This window comes from Echiichthys vipera (assembly GCF_963691815.1).
Source record: "Echiichthys vipera genome assembly, chromosome: 9".
Taxonomy (NCBI): Eukaryota; Metazoa; Chordata; class Actinopteri; order Perciformes; family Trachinidae; genus Echiichthys; species Echiichthys vipera.
The window spans coordinates 14,658,685-14,673,570 of NC_139834.1; the positions used below are offsets into that span (position 1 = coordinate 14,658,685).

The 14,886-nt window shown below is 42.6% G+C and overlaps 1 protein-coding gene across 1 annotated transcript; it reads left to right on the plus strand.

The window, feature by feature from the left end:
- Window positions 1-9,237: 9,237 nt before the first annotated feature.
- On the plus strand, window positions 9,238-13,013 carry mafba (MAF bZIP transcription factor Ba). Its single transcript, XM_083920205.1, has one exon. The coding sequence runs from the start codon at window positions 9,728-9,730 to the stop codon at window positions 10,901-10,903; it is 1,176 nt and encodes a 391-aa protein (XP_083776331.1). The 5' UTR covers window positions 9,238-9,727; the 3' UTR covers window positions 10,904-13,013.
- The last annotated feature ends 1,873 nt before the right edge of the window (window positions 13,014-14,886 follow it).

The following is a 14,886-nucleotide window of genomic DNA, read 5'->3' on the forward strand; positions in this document are numbered from 1 at the left end:
TTACTTCAACTGATCCCACTGAACGAGATGAGCATGGCAGCATTGATTTTGATGTGGGAGCACGGTGAACCTCTCTGCCTGCTTATTATTGTTAATTATGCTTATTAGAGTGCATCTCCACCAGCACAGCCAGACTGAAGTACCAGATTCTATTCCAAGTTCACTTTTCCAGGAACTCTCTAAATGTCCAAATTAATTCTGTCATCAATGTTGTGAACTTTTATTACAACTCTAGAGGCATGTAGCTGCTGATAAACATAGTTAAGGACTTAAAGTGCATGTACGAACACATACTGAGGTCTTTCTTCATCCTTACCTTTGATCTTGTGAAACTGGCTGGGTGGGGGGCAGTTTCACTAGGAAGAAAGAGATAAAAAGAGAGAACAAAACAGAGAGAAAGAGAAAGAGATGGAAATGAAAGATTAAGAGAAATGACGAGAGAACAGGCAGAGAGGAAGGGTACAAACAAAGAGTATAAAGCCCAATCGAAAACCATCCCTCACTTCCCCTTTCTAAGAGGAAACCCGGAGCTTCAGTCTCTTAATAAAGGGGGGTGGATGTGGTGAAATGCCAGGCACTCTGCTTAGAAATGAATAACCTGGGGATATGTGTGTGGGGGTGTGTGCGTGCATATGTGTGTTTGCCTGTGTAGGAAGGAGGAGGATGTTAGGGGTTCCTCGGCCCTGGGTCTCTCCCTATCTTTGTGAGTAATGATTCAGTCTGCCAGTGTGGTGGTGTCGCCCCATCTATAACCATTTACACACAGGCGCATATACAAACAAACACACATGCACGCAGACACTCACACACACACACACTCACACACACACACACACACACACACACACACACACACACACACACACACAGAAGATTAATCAGACAGGAAGCAGGGCAGGTGGATGGACATGGCAGCAGGCTGGGTTCATCTATTCAGTCCTAAAACAGACACGCTGTAAACACACGGAAGGGTTTTTTGTGAAACAGACGCTGACCGATCAGCAGCCTCACTGACAGCTTCACTAACACAACATAGGGGGGATATTAGATTTTCACACATAGTTTCTTTCACTGCTGCGCCACCATAAAACAATATTCCAGTGATGAAACAGATCCTGTAAGCATGTAACATTGATGACAAAGTAGAATATGAAATATCTACTGTAGATAGTTAAGCTTTAATAAAGATCAAAGGTTGGGGCCTTTTTAAGGGCACGACCAATCATTAATAGTCTAGATTTTCGTTATGTTAAAGGCCCCATATCATACTTATTATCAGGTTCATACTTAATGTCATAAGTATTTTTGGTTTCGCCCGGAACATGTTTACATGCTTCACTGTTTAAAAAACATAGTATTTTTCTCATACTGTCTGTCTGAATGCCCCTGTATTCACCCTCTGTCTGAAATGCTCTGTTTCAGCACCGAAAAAGACCAGTTTGCTCTGGTTGGTCACCGTTTCCTGGTCTTCTGCATCTTTGGTCTCTGCATCTCTGTATTATCAGTGACTGTAACGGCACTATAGCCACTCTTTCTACCTATATATAGTATAATTGTGAGCTGGGTGCGAAATACAGGGGTTTTCAGGGGGTCTGAGAAAAGTTTATCTCAAAACTTTACTCACATGTCTATGTAAACAGTAAAATTATTGATGAAATCATTCTGCCTGTCCATACTGGCTGCGACAACATCCCTTTCTATCATGACTCCAATATAAGTGATGGGAAACAAAATCTCCAGCCCTCTTTTTGTGGAAAAAAATGAATTACAGAACTCAGTGGGTATGTCCCAAAGTTCCTGTCAGTTCAGTAAAAAAATCTCCCCTTTTTTTCTTCCCCCAGACAATGTTTCTGCCATAGAGGGATAGTAAAACAAAGAGGTGATTTGGTACTTAAGTGAGAGAAACCTTGAAAGATTTTCACTATGTTTGAAGCCTCATATTATCGTCACCTGAACTCATGAATGCATTTTTGCACAGAATGAGGGCAGTGGATTTTGTCACCCATCACTTAAATTTATTTTTTTAGGAATGGATCTCTTCATGGCAAATACAGAAAGCAACCAGAATAGTTTAAAGACAGACTTGAAAAATGTGAACCTTTCCTTTAATGTTCATGTCATGACAGGCATAAGAAATGAGTGGAAAATATAATATAATATATAGGGACAGAGGATGTGTATTTAGAGATCTTTTTAAATGGCATTGACTTGATATGATATGATTCAACTTGAGAATAAACTGTCTGAGTGAACATTATTTAACCTTAAAGACCAAACAACTCATTTTAACCTGTAAGAAAGACTGCTCAATTTTAGAATAAAGGGGAAAAATGTGTTTAAGGACTTCAAATGGTTAAATGGGTCAGTGTGAGGCTACGTTTCTGAAAAAAAAAAATCAGCCTGTAAAGTAAAACAACCATTACATTACGTGATGTAAGTGAACACGAGTCCTTCATAAACAGTGCTTGTCCTGTGGGTTTAGAGTAGGTCGGGGTGTGGTCCAGTGGTCAGGGAAATGGCCGGATGACCTGAACTGTGCTGAGTCATGTCCCAGGTGAGGGATAGAGCTGGGCTCCACTGGGCTCCGGGACGTGCACTTAACCTGCAGTAATTACTGGAAACAACACTGAGAACATGGCAACATGGAAGTTGTGGAAGTGGCTCGAAGATTTCAAATTACTCTGAGCCTCTTGAGGCACACTGCGGGGAAGCCTTCCAGGATTGTACTGTAATGCTCAAATTTCTTAACCTCCTCTGGATTCATCAGTCACGAGCATATCACTCTGAAACAAACAACTGAAATAACATATTTAGTAACTGCAACGTATATCCTTGTCACATCAAATCTATAATACAGGGACACTTATTATAAAAATATGGGACTACCATTAGTGGCAGTCACACTTGTATGGATAATGACCTTACAAAGTGACGACACAAACAGTCAACATTGATTGGGGTAGCAATGAAAGGGAGGAGTAAACCAGAGAGTGAAAAGCGAGAAATCAGGAGGGAGAGTAGAAGAAGAAATAGGCTGAAGAAAAAAAGAGGACAGAATGAGTGGATAAAAGTGGGAAAGGAGCAAAGAGAAAGAAAGAGAGAAGGACCCTGCGAATGAGACCCAAATGGCTGCTCAAAATCATTAATCTTGTGGGGATCTGTGTCAGCGAACGGCGGCGACACAAAGAGCTCTTGGAGCAGCAAGGAGAGCAGCTCAGTGACCCGAACCCAATTGGCTGAGAAAGGCCCACCAGGCTTTAATAGACTTTTGCTGATCCGACACTTGTTTGCTAGAAGCCACAAAGAGGCGATTGCAGGGGCTGACAGGGGCCTGCAGGCCCAGGGGCTCCCCTCCTGGCCCATGATAAATGACCCAGGGTGGGCAGGGCCAGGGGCAGAGGAGAGGGGTGAGAGAGCCAGGAGGCAAGGAGGTCATCCAGTGAGGGAGGGTGGACAGAGGAGGAAAGAGATGAATGAAAGGGGATACGCAAGAGTGGAGAGTAGAGATGTTTGATAAAAGCAACGTCTTCTCATCCATGGTGAATGACAGGTCCGGAGATTATGACATGCAGGGACCCTGCTGGGTCGGAGCATCCTGATCTTCCTGAGTGGAGATAAACACGAGCAGAGACAAAATAGGTGAAAGGAGGGGTAAGGAGGAGAGGAGAGGAGAGGAGAGGAGAGGAGAGGAGAGAAGAGAAGAGGAGAGGAGAGGAGAGGAGAGAAGAGGAAAGGTGAGGGGAGGGGAGGACTCTGAGGTAGAGACAATGTCTAAAGAAAAAACAGTGTCTTATCCCAAAAACTGCCTGCTGCAGCACCCACCCATCCACCTAACTCCTTACACTGGCATAACACTGAGCTAGGTTCAGCCAGCGGTGCTCTCTGGTGAACAGTTAGGGAACATGTCTTGTACAAACTCCTATCATACGTACAAAAACATTACACCCTTGACGGGAAAAAAAGTCTTCTCAGATATTACACAGAGCCATTTGGGGCTTATTAAACCGGTCTTTACTCTTAGCTTAATAACACAGTAGTGCTGTATATACTCTATTATACATGACGTGTATTTTCCAGAATATTATATGAACTGGAAGTTTAATATAAGCCAGAGATATGTTCTGACAGCTCCATATGCAGACAATTAGGGAAGGCCATTAACAACAAATGCTGCTCCTCAACACTGACATGTTAAGAGTTTCAGAGAGGTCGCGGATTATGTGGAAAGCAAAATAATACAATAAAGAAAAAGACTATTTAATGGGCAACATGAGGCATGTGTCAATTATTTTTGTTACAAGAAACAGGTGCTCATCATGACTAGATATTATAATTATGTATTCAATACATCATAACAATTTAGTTACTTGTATGTTTCCTTAGAGTTATAGTAGCCAGTTGTTGCTTAGAAAATACAGATGTAAATTGTGGTTATGACCAGAGAGTATGGGCTTTAATTATGTTATGCCTGCACTCCTTGCGGTGTCGCCTACATTCTGTGGTTGCATAGCTCCAGTTTATGATAAGACCCAATGTTATGCATAAGCACCAGCAAAGACTAACCAACTGGAAAGAAGCCAATCTATTGTACATAGCATTGCAATTTACATTAATGAAATTACCACAGCAAAAGGTAGATTTATTGTTCTTTTTATTCTGGTATCAAGCCAGTACAGTGCATACTGACATTTATTTGTTGTTATATTTACAACATGTCGATCAGAGACATCTAATCTCAGAAAAGGCCTACAATTATGCCTTGGCCTCACCATCATATTTGTATATCCTCTCGTTTAAAAGACAAAATAACTTGAGTTCTGAAGTTGGAGCCGTCTGCATTGGGTTAGTTTTTGAAAAAGACAGCATGTCATTGATGATACGCATCAAACTATTAGCAGTGAGTAAATGCGCCACCAGAGGCGCCCTGTCACAAGAAATAAGATCTAATTTTCCCTGCAAACACAACTACCCTCTCACCGGGTGAACAGTGAGCGTGTGACTGCTGTGATAACACCGGTGAAGAATTATGTCTGTCAAAAATAGGCCTATGCACGGGGCAGACCGCTTGCGGCGTGATTTTCTTTAAAGGTAAACAATTGATGTTCACTGTTAAATCGATACGTTTTCATATTAATGAGATTGCCAGATTTTGCACTTATCTCACCTCTTGTTGTTTCCCTGAAAGACTCAGTCGATTATCCCTGATGCATGTTAGCCCTCTTCACTGCCTGGCCTCTGCCTGTTTACACAGACGACACGTCTTAATAATACATGTTTTCACTGAAATAATCGATCAGTCTGGAGTAAACAAGAATGCCAGAGTAGCTGTAAACTGAGGATATTAGATTAGTGATGCAAAAGGGGAAACATATAAAGATTTTAGAAACACATATAGGCTTCTTCAAACTTGTCCAGTCACCTAAGTAATTTTCTTTCTGACATGTTTTATATGCCAAAACACAGAGTTAATTCATGCAAACACCTGTTTACACGCTGAGATTCATGGTGGGGAAACAGGTCACACAGTTGAAGTGATAAAATGCATTTTAAGTTGTAGCTTTAAAACGTCCGTACAAAACTGAACACGAATTTGCGCAAGGACAATTATGAATTATGGCAAATTGCCATGATTGCCAAACGGGACGTTCTTCTACAGATTCCCGAATTTACCCCAACAACAGACAGCATAATGCAGCAGTATATTGTAGTGCGAGAAAAGGCTGAAAGTTGACAATGGCATTTGCATTTATTAATTCTCCAAGTGAAAACTCATAAGCCATTTAAAAATCAGTTTCCTGTGTAGAGCGGTTACGGGTAAAACTTTAGAGCAGAGGCTGCACGAGCTCTGCGCGTCTCTTTTCTTCCCTCCTGCTCAAAGCTCATCAAAGCTGCATTTCCGAAAGCCCCGTCTCTCCATCTCCATCCCTCACTCTCCCTGTCATGGGCCTTCCAACTCCGCTACCTTCCGTTTTGTTCTGCAACATTTCCAGGAACGGTCGGGGGGACCATTAGAGTTAATCATTACGCACGCCAAACGACCAAAATACGAGCAAATAAAACCAACTGTTTACCTCAGAGTGAAAGAGAGTCTGATTCTGACTGTAAAAAAGTATTCCTTATAGTCACTTCATCCTCCCATACAGACGAAGCGTGAGCTCACACAGATCCAAGCGGTCTTGGCAATGCTTCCCGGTTTACGGACAGCAGGTGCACATGCATGACTAGGTCCTGGAGCAGAATACAAATCCATATTTGTGAGGGCAATGGTGTCTTTTCCTATATCGACAACACCATGGGCCTCCTGTGTGAAACCAGTGGGCCTGTTGCAGGTGTGAGATGTGAGCTGTGGGAAGCTCTGCAGCCACTGCAGCCTCCATGCGTCAACTGTTAAATGTATCATTTTAAAGGTGATTTTATTTCTGTTATTCATTCCTAAAATCCGTAGGATGGGACTCTCATTAGAGGCGAATAAGCAAGCATCAACACTTTTTTTTCGCTGTCCATAAGCACACGGATCACTTAATAGATCATTAACCACCGATATGCTGCTGACATGGACGCTTTTTTACATCTCGTCTCTCCATTACAGCCCGTTATCACCGAAGGGGGAGAGCCGCCGGCAGGCCTGCCTGGATCTATTAGACGGTGGACTCGGGCTATATTAGAGAGCATTACGACCTAATGGGGCTGCCGTCGGGCCGGCCTCGCTGGGAAGGGGTTTTAGAGCAGCTCGGCTCGGCACGGCACGACTCGCTCAGGGCGCTTTTGAAGTTTAAGCTGAGAATTGAGAGGCTCGCCTGCAGTTAGAGGGCATGAAAAAATGAGGATGACTGTAACTTGAACGCTACCTGCATGTTTTTGACTGTGCACCAAAAATAAATTGGCTTGAATTTGTTTCCTGAGTGCATCAGTATGGGTTGATGCTCTGAGGCTGAAAGACAAAAGGCAGGGAGTGTCTAAATAGGCTTAGAAAGGTTCAGGATAAAAGATAATTCTCTCTCTCTCTCTCTCGATGAAAGCTAAAAATCACACGAAGAAGAAATGCAATCCAAAGGGCACTTTAATTAGCCTTGAATTAAAATAACCAATTATGATAATGTACTTTTGGTTCAAAAATAGTGATGAAGGCGCGTAAAATATGATAATATTAGACTTTAGATAATAATAATTATTATTATTATTATGATAACTATAATAATAACAACAACGATAAACGATGACAAATAGGTAAGTGATAATCATTTGTTTCTGTAGAGGTTCTCATTAATGCTTCATGGAAATGTTGATATCCTCTTTTAAATGTACAGTGACAGTGTGTAAGTTTTCCATTGAATATATTTTATCTTTCATTTTTGTAAGCTTCACCTGTGTAGGCCTATAGCAATTAAGATCAGACTTTTATCTAAGCTAAGATGTACCTAAATGACCCAAACTATAACTTGAATTGCGTTTGAAATAAAAATCTAAACTTAGTGAGTGTGGGGTCATGATTTATGACTGGATTCAGAGTTCATCCCTGCTGCACAACTCAGACTGATTAAGAATTTAAAGCAAACAAATAAGCCCTTCATTATCGGATCTCATCTTTGGCAGCCTCCTCTTACATCCAGCCTGATCAATACGCTCTGGTCGCGGCTGTACTCAACCGTGGATATGAGGTGGAAACGAAATGATAATCCAATCGATCCTTCAAATTGACTCATTTACAAGCAGTTTCTTTTTGCAGGGAAGCGAGACATTTGCTCACTCCACTTCTTTTTTTGGCGGCCAATTAAAAATACAGACCAAATCAATGATCCTGGAGGATCTGATCCTATTTTGGCCAAACTACCTTTTAGACAGTGTCAGCGAGACGATTAAACATGACAGTGAGTGTTTATAAGAGGAAAATGACAAAGATTGATTGTTGTCAGTCATAATTGGAGGGATGTTCAAAGGGTGTGACCTTTAAAACGAGCAATTAGCGAGGAGATAAATAAAAAAAGAACCCAAGCGCAAATTCAAAAGGAAATCTGTTAGCAGCATCTCGACTGGTTCATGTGTTGCCCACGCAGGGGCAGCCTTGAGCCTGTTTTCTGGTGAGTCCCCTGTTGTGGTGCTGCACGGTGTAAAACAAAGTGTCCGAGCCAAGAGGAGCCTGATGTGGGACTCGGGGAGTAATAACAGGCTTTGAACAAAGTCAACTTACTTTCACCAGAAAAAATACACTTAACCCGTAATGATTATAGCACGGGGTTATACGAATACACACAGTATCATAGCTAAAATGATTGAAAACATCTATGAAGTTCAGTGCAGGATCACAGAAATATGAGTTACACTAACTGTGTTGTATTATTGATCTCCATTGTATGCATCATCATATTAAACGTTAAAATCTGACTGCAAGCCAGATGAGTTTGTCATTTTCAACATTAAGGGTGGTGTAAGATAGTTCCATATGTAACCTTTAAACACTGTTAATGTGTGACCTATCATCTCGACTTGTATCTTCTGGCAATATGATTGATTGTGAAATCGCATGTAAACTTGTGAAAGCTTATGCAACATATATTAGGTGTAAAAAGTCACTTTAAAAATTAAACTCAAATAAGGGCATTTCAAATCAAGTTGCGTAAAGCTATCTCATTCCAAGTGACATTGTTGCGAAACTAAAGGATTCATGTGCACTGTCTTTGTTTCTTTTAGATAGTTAGACAGTTTTTTTTCTGGACAATGATACAAGTCAAGGTGAACATGGAAACAACTGGAACAATGTTATCTGCAGAATGCTAGGATTTTCCATACTCATTTATGTAAACTGGGGTTTAATATCGAACGTTCTGTTGTGGTAAATTCTTCTTTTTTGTGCTATAAAAAGCTATTAGATAATCCTCAGTGACTTCAGAGCACTGTGGCTTGTAAATCACTCACATTACTCTCATTGAGATCTGAAACTGTCACAATTAAAGACAAGGAGCACCGCTTTACACTGGAGTCGTGTCCACGAAGTATAGGCATTTTTCTCCCTCTCCTCCACTTTCCTCCCACCTTCTGCTTAGGGAAGTCGGTCAGCTGACTGTCTGTAGCTGTCAAGACTGTATTGTGTGCCCTCCTCTCCTCTGTTTTCCTCCTCCTTCTCTTCCTCTATTTCTGCGCAGAGTCCCGTTCCCATTGGAGAGCTGAGCGCTTTCAGCTCGACGTCACGGTGCGCTATAAGGATAAAGCGCTGGCTGGCTCCAAGCGCAGTCTGCTGGATACACCAGAGTGGGAGAGAGTGAGAGAGGCGAGCCTTTGAATCTCTGCGGTGCAGAGCTGGAAAAGCGGCTTCTCAGCGAAAATCAGACGCCCTATTTACTCTGCTTACTTGCTCCTATTATTTTCCTGGAGAAAAAAGGACTTACAACCAAGAAGTCGCAACGAGGACTGGTGCCCGTATCAGCGAACATACGTGGTATTTCCTTTATTATTATTATTTATCTTGTTTTTGTGAATACACTTCTACTGAAGGGACTGAGGTTTTACTTTTGCACTGAAACGCGTTGCTTTCTACCTCTCGCCTGGTCTCACTGCCAGATTATTCCAGCCGAAGTAGGCTTTATGACGCAAACCGTGTGCAGAGCATTAGTGTGAAAGTTTTCCTCCACTACTTTTTTTTTCATTTTCTTTTTTTTTCCACCGGGCACACGGTGTTTCATGCTACAGCAAGTCTGTGCACAGCCTTTGGAGGAGCCAAACGAACTATTGTATGAAACAAGAAAGGAGAGAAGAGACGCTGGTTAAGAAGTCAGTTTTTGCAACGCTCGCAAGTACCTTTGCTTATCTGCAAAAGAGTCGCAGCAGCAGCATGAGTGCAGAGCTGAGCATGGGCCCGGAGCTACCCAGCAGCCCTCTGGCTCTGGAATATGTCAATGATTTTGACCTGATGAAGTTTGACGTGAAGAAGGAAGGCCTGGCCGGGCTCGAGCGCAACGGGGTGCGCCAGTGTAACCGTCTCCAACCCCAAGGCTCTGTTTCGTCCACCCCCATCAGTACACCCTGCAGCTCGGTGCCCTCTTCACCCAGCTTCAGCCCCACAGAGCAGAAAAGCCACCTAGAGGAGCTGTATTGGATGCCGAACAGCGGGTATCACCAGCAGATAGACCCGCAGACGCTGAGCCTGACCCCTGAGGACGCAGTGGAGGCCCTGATTGGAGCCACAGCTCACGGCCACCCTCCGCCTCCGCATGTCCAACAGCAGCTGCAGCAGCAGGGAGCTTTCGAGGGTTATAGGGGCCCGCATCACCATCACAACCACCACGGCCACGGCCAGCAGCATCATCACCCATATGCTGGGGGCATCCCGCACCACGCCGATGAACTGTCCGGACACCCGGGCGGACACAACCACCCACACAGCCAGCACCACCATCACCACAGCCAGGACCCCGACAGCCCGTCCCCGGTCTCCCCAGACTCCCACCAGTCGCTCCATCACCACCGCCACCATCATCACCACCATCCGCACGGCCACCTGAGCCAGTCGGCGGGGCACCACGGGTCCGGGGGCGGACTCAACGTGGAGGACCGTTTCTCTGACGATCAGCTGGTGTCCATGTCGGTGAGGGAGCTCAACAGACACCTACGGGGCTTCACCAAGGACGAGGTCATCCGCCTCAAGCAGAAGCGGAGGACCCTGAAGAATCGGGGCTACGCACAGTCCTGCCGGTATAAGCGGGTGCAGCAGAAGCATGTGCTGGAGAACGAGAAGACGCAGCTGATTAACCAGGTGGAGCAGCTGAAGGCGGAGATCGGCCGGCTGGCGAGGGAGAGGGACGCCTACAAACTCAAGTGTGAGAAACTGACGGGATCAGGGGCCAATAACGGGTTCCGCGAGGCTGGCTCAACCAGTGACAACCCTTCATCACCAGAGTTTTTCATGTGAGTTGTCACAGCCTTTTCTTGTGAACCCCCCTCACAACAAACTTTCCCCTCCACCCCGACCTTTCCTTTCTCCACAAAATGACTGACTGGCTGATGAACAAAACAATAATAATCCACGCCTCCCATACTGTTTATGATTATACTAATGGTAACAATTATATTCATATTAGAAGAATAATCCATCAAATAGTATTCTCATATATAATCATCTCTCCATCCACGTGTCAGCTGAGATACAAAGAGCAAAAGTAGAGTGTCTGATCAGTCGCAGCATCTTTGTAGATTAGTTGCTTGTAGTGAAGAGACTTTTTTTCTTCTTCAAAGAAGAGGATCGGCTGATGAACTTTTCTTTTCTTCCTCTGAGGCTACAGCTTTTGGAATCCTCTGTAAGTAGTGTGAGATGGCGCCGAGGCCGTTGTCTTGTAATTTTGTTCTCCAAAATGATGACATTGTTATGAAACAACAAGCAGGCCTAGCCTCGCAGCCTGCAACACACACGAGACTCACATTCGACAAGTGGGCCCGTAATCTGAGAAAATCTCCAAAAGCAAGACTCCACTTTATGCAAATTTAACTTCTGTCTACTAACCCGTCACGGGGGGGCATTTTATGCAACATCTCATTGATTTATTGCCTGCTTGGTTATATTCGAATATATATTGAAACAAAAAATCTGCATTAAATATTAATCCTGCATGCTGGACATGTACGGTAATAATTTCTATTTTGTACTTTCATCTTCTCGTGTATATTAAGAGCATGTTGTTGATCTGCGCTTCTCCATAGTTTTTGGGGGGTTAGAGAAATGCAGCGGGGACAGAACAGCAGGACTGCCGGTGCAGTATCATATGGTGTGGGGTTTCTTTGGGCTTGTAAATATTATGCAACGCAAAACTGCACAACAAGATTGAGGAGGCTGGTTTGAACTTCTTTCTTTGTGTTGTGTTTTAATTTCACTTATTTGTTATGATTTTTTTATCATGTGGGGTATTGATTGAGAGAGGAGTGCATTTATTTCTGTTGCATTTAAATACAACAAACTTTGTGTGTCAAGTGCACTTTTGGATGATGATTTGCAAGTTTTCATTTTGAAGTTTGTGCAGACCTCCCTCCAGGAAGACATACTATGATACTATATTGTGATATTATTCAACACAGGCCTACCTGCAAAGTTTTTGAGTGATATTTGGACTCATGTCCTGTGAGGCTGCAGGAGACTAACATGTGGCCACAATATTATTGGACCCAGATTGCACAGAATATGCGCATGAAGGCGAGGTTACACGTTTTCTACATACTGTTGAGCACACACAATGTGGGTTAATGCCCCCTGTCGTTGTAAATAAACGTGGCTTTTGTGCCAATAATTCAGAAAAGTGCGGTTCTGCCTTTCTATTAACTCTTTAACAAGCCACATCAAACCTAAACAAATCCTCTCATTCCGATTGGCTGCCACCTGTAGCATATTATCACTGGGCCTAATATTAGGCTAATGATTTATATTTTTAACAATATGTAGAAACAACTGTCAGGGGTTTTATGTGGAGTTAATGTAGATAGCGCGAGCATTTTAATACAAAGTTTTACTATTGATGTTCCATGTTTTCCTGATTTTTTTTCTGCCGGTCAGTAAAAAAGGGGATTCAGGTTGTGCAAATTCTCAAAATGAAAACAATGTTTATGTTACGTAACACGTTTTATGTCTGTTTTATTATTATTTGATGATTCTGGTTCTGCTGGCCAGATGCATAGTTAAAAGTTTTTATTTTAATGATTTAAATTAACAAACTGTCAGATCATATCGAATACGCATGGTGCTTGCATTTAAAACTATTGTTGAAAAGTCATGCATTTAACAATCTTTGGTTGTTACTGATTCAACTGTGTTGAAATCGAACTGAAACTGCAGCAGCGGGTTGTTGTTTTGTTTTCATCTATTCCATGTACTTTGCGATGATGGGGATCAATTTTCAATCCTGTTTATATAAATAATAGTTAAACACTTAAATTTGAACTGTTCCATTCAGGCTGGTTTCTGTTTTGTCTTATGTTTGGTTGTTTTTGGAAGAAATGGTTTCCTATTTTGCTTATTAAAGTCATTGAAATGGCAATCATTACCTCTCAGACTTTTTTTTCTCCCGCCATAGGAAAAGATGATAAAGTTAGGCGCAGACCGGGTCATATTAACAGCATATTACCAGTAGCCTAATAAATAATACCACACACTGCAGGGATATGGCGTCAGAACACACTCACTTTCTGCCAGAAAAAAATATATATTTTAAGAACTTACTTGCTAAATTGTGTGCATGTCCTTTGCCCTTGGTCTTTATTTTATTTTCAGACTTGAGAATGATGTGAATACTTTTGGATCAAAGCCCACTGCCCTACTGTGATTAGATCACCGGGTCTGGCCGTTTATGTGGCGCTGCAGGGAGATTCCTATACATGCTGCTGGCCTCTGCTGGCATGCTGACTTCTGCAGAAATCCCGCCGTCACAAGAGCGCACGGTAAAATGAGATCTTTGACCTTGCAACATATCGGAGAAGAAATAAAACCCCCAGATTTACATTAAGGCTTAATATAATTTGGGGGTTTCGGGGTGCATGGCTTTGAATACACCAAAGGGTTCAATCCGACTTGGTTGGTACACAATTTGAGTCTTAAAAAAAGTCTCTGTCGCGTGATGATGCGCGGAGCCAGACCTCAGCTTCAAAAATAATCCCTTGTGCGCGCCTGCGGGTGTGATATTTTTTATGGTTAACATTAATGGAATTTATGATTGCCATGTGTCAACACGCTTCCAGGAGTCCCCTGTAATCATTTCTGCATGCAAATATGCGCACAAAATATCAAGTTCAGAGCTTTCTGTTAGATTTGCAAATGACGGTGCAGTTGTTATTAGAGTAGGAATTTGTGATTTTGATACAGAAAGTATCAACAAACACTGTCGTTCTTCTATCTGCATGTCCGAGACAGTATGACAATAGAAGCAGAGAAGTAGAAGAAGCAGCAGAAGGGAGTAAGTGTTGATCTGGTCCTGGTCTAGAGTTTCTGGTGTCAGAACATTATCTGCCCCGTGTCTGCACATTCTCAAGGACAAAACTGCTAGGCAGAGAATCCACCAATGAGACCCAAGGAAGGCGAGTCTAGTTGACATTATCCCTCCCTTTCTCCCTCTCTCTCTCTCTCTTTCTCTCTCACTCACTCTCTGGACAGCCACAGCAGCCTGGGGGCATGAGTGCAGCTGGGGTGAACCACGAGAAAGAGGCCTATATTTACAGTTATGATAATAACCAAAAATAACAAAAACAACTGTGATCATATTGTGACTTCAGAAATCACATGTTGACACTCATCTGGGATCTCACAACTCAAAGAGTGAGAGCCTAAAAGAGATCTCCAGAGAAATCAAACAAATAACCAAACAATCTTTTCTGTTTAATGTAAAAACCTGTGAACTATTTCACAAGAGAGGCGCAAATTCTATCGACGCCTCCTTTATGATAAATCTCGAAAGGCAATAAATTAATATTGAACCACGTGGGAAAAAAGTGAATCCTAATAATGTATTGACAATCTGATTTATAAATCAATACACACACATTGGTCCAATAAGGTGCATCTGTGTAATACTTTGTTGCATTATCAGTAATTGCAGCATCACTGACTTTTAAATAAGTGCATGATTAAAATGTTGCAGGGATTTTGACAGATTCTCACCTTTAGGAAGCATTTTAAAATGTTACGAGCAATAGTGTGTTAGAGAAATAGATAGTGGAGAATTGTGGAGATAAAGGGACACAGAAGAAAAAGGCAGAGAGGGAAAGTAGAGGAAAGCATAAGCGCCAGTGCAGCGGAAGACCCAAGGACACAGTGACAAGGCGTACTGTAATGATTTTAGTCTCCGATCACACATTCACGCCCCCCCCACAGAGATCCTATCTGCATTCAGCCTGTTCTGCCAGCCTCCAACTCTGGCT

What these genes read in the sequence shown, in the direction of transcription:
- mafba (XM_083920205.1), top strand. Translation starts at nt 9,728, where the DNA reads ATGAAACAAGAAAGGAGAGAAGAGACGCTGGTTAAGAAGTCAGTTTTT.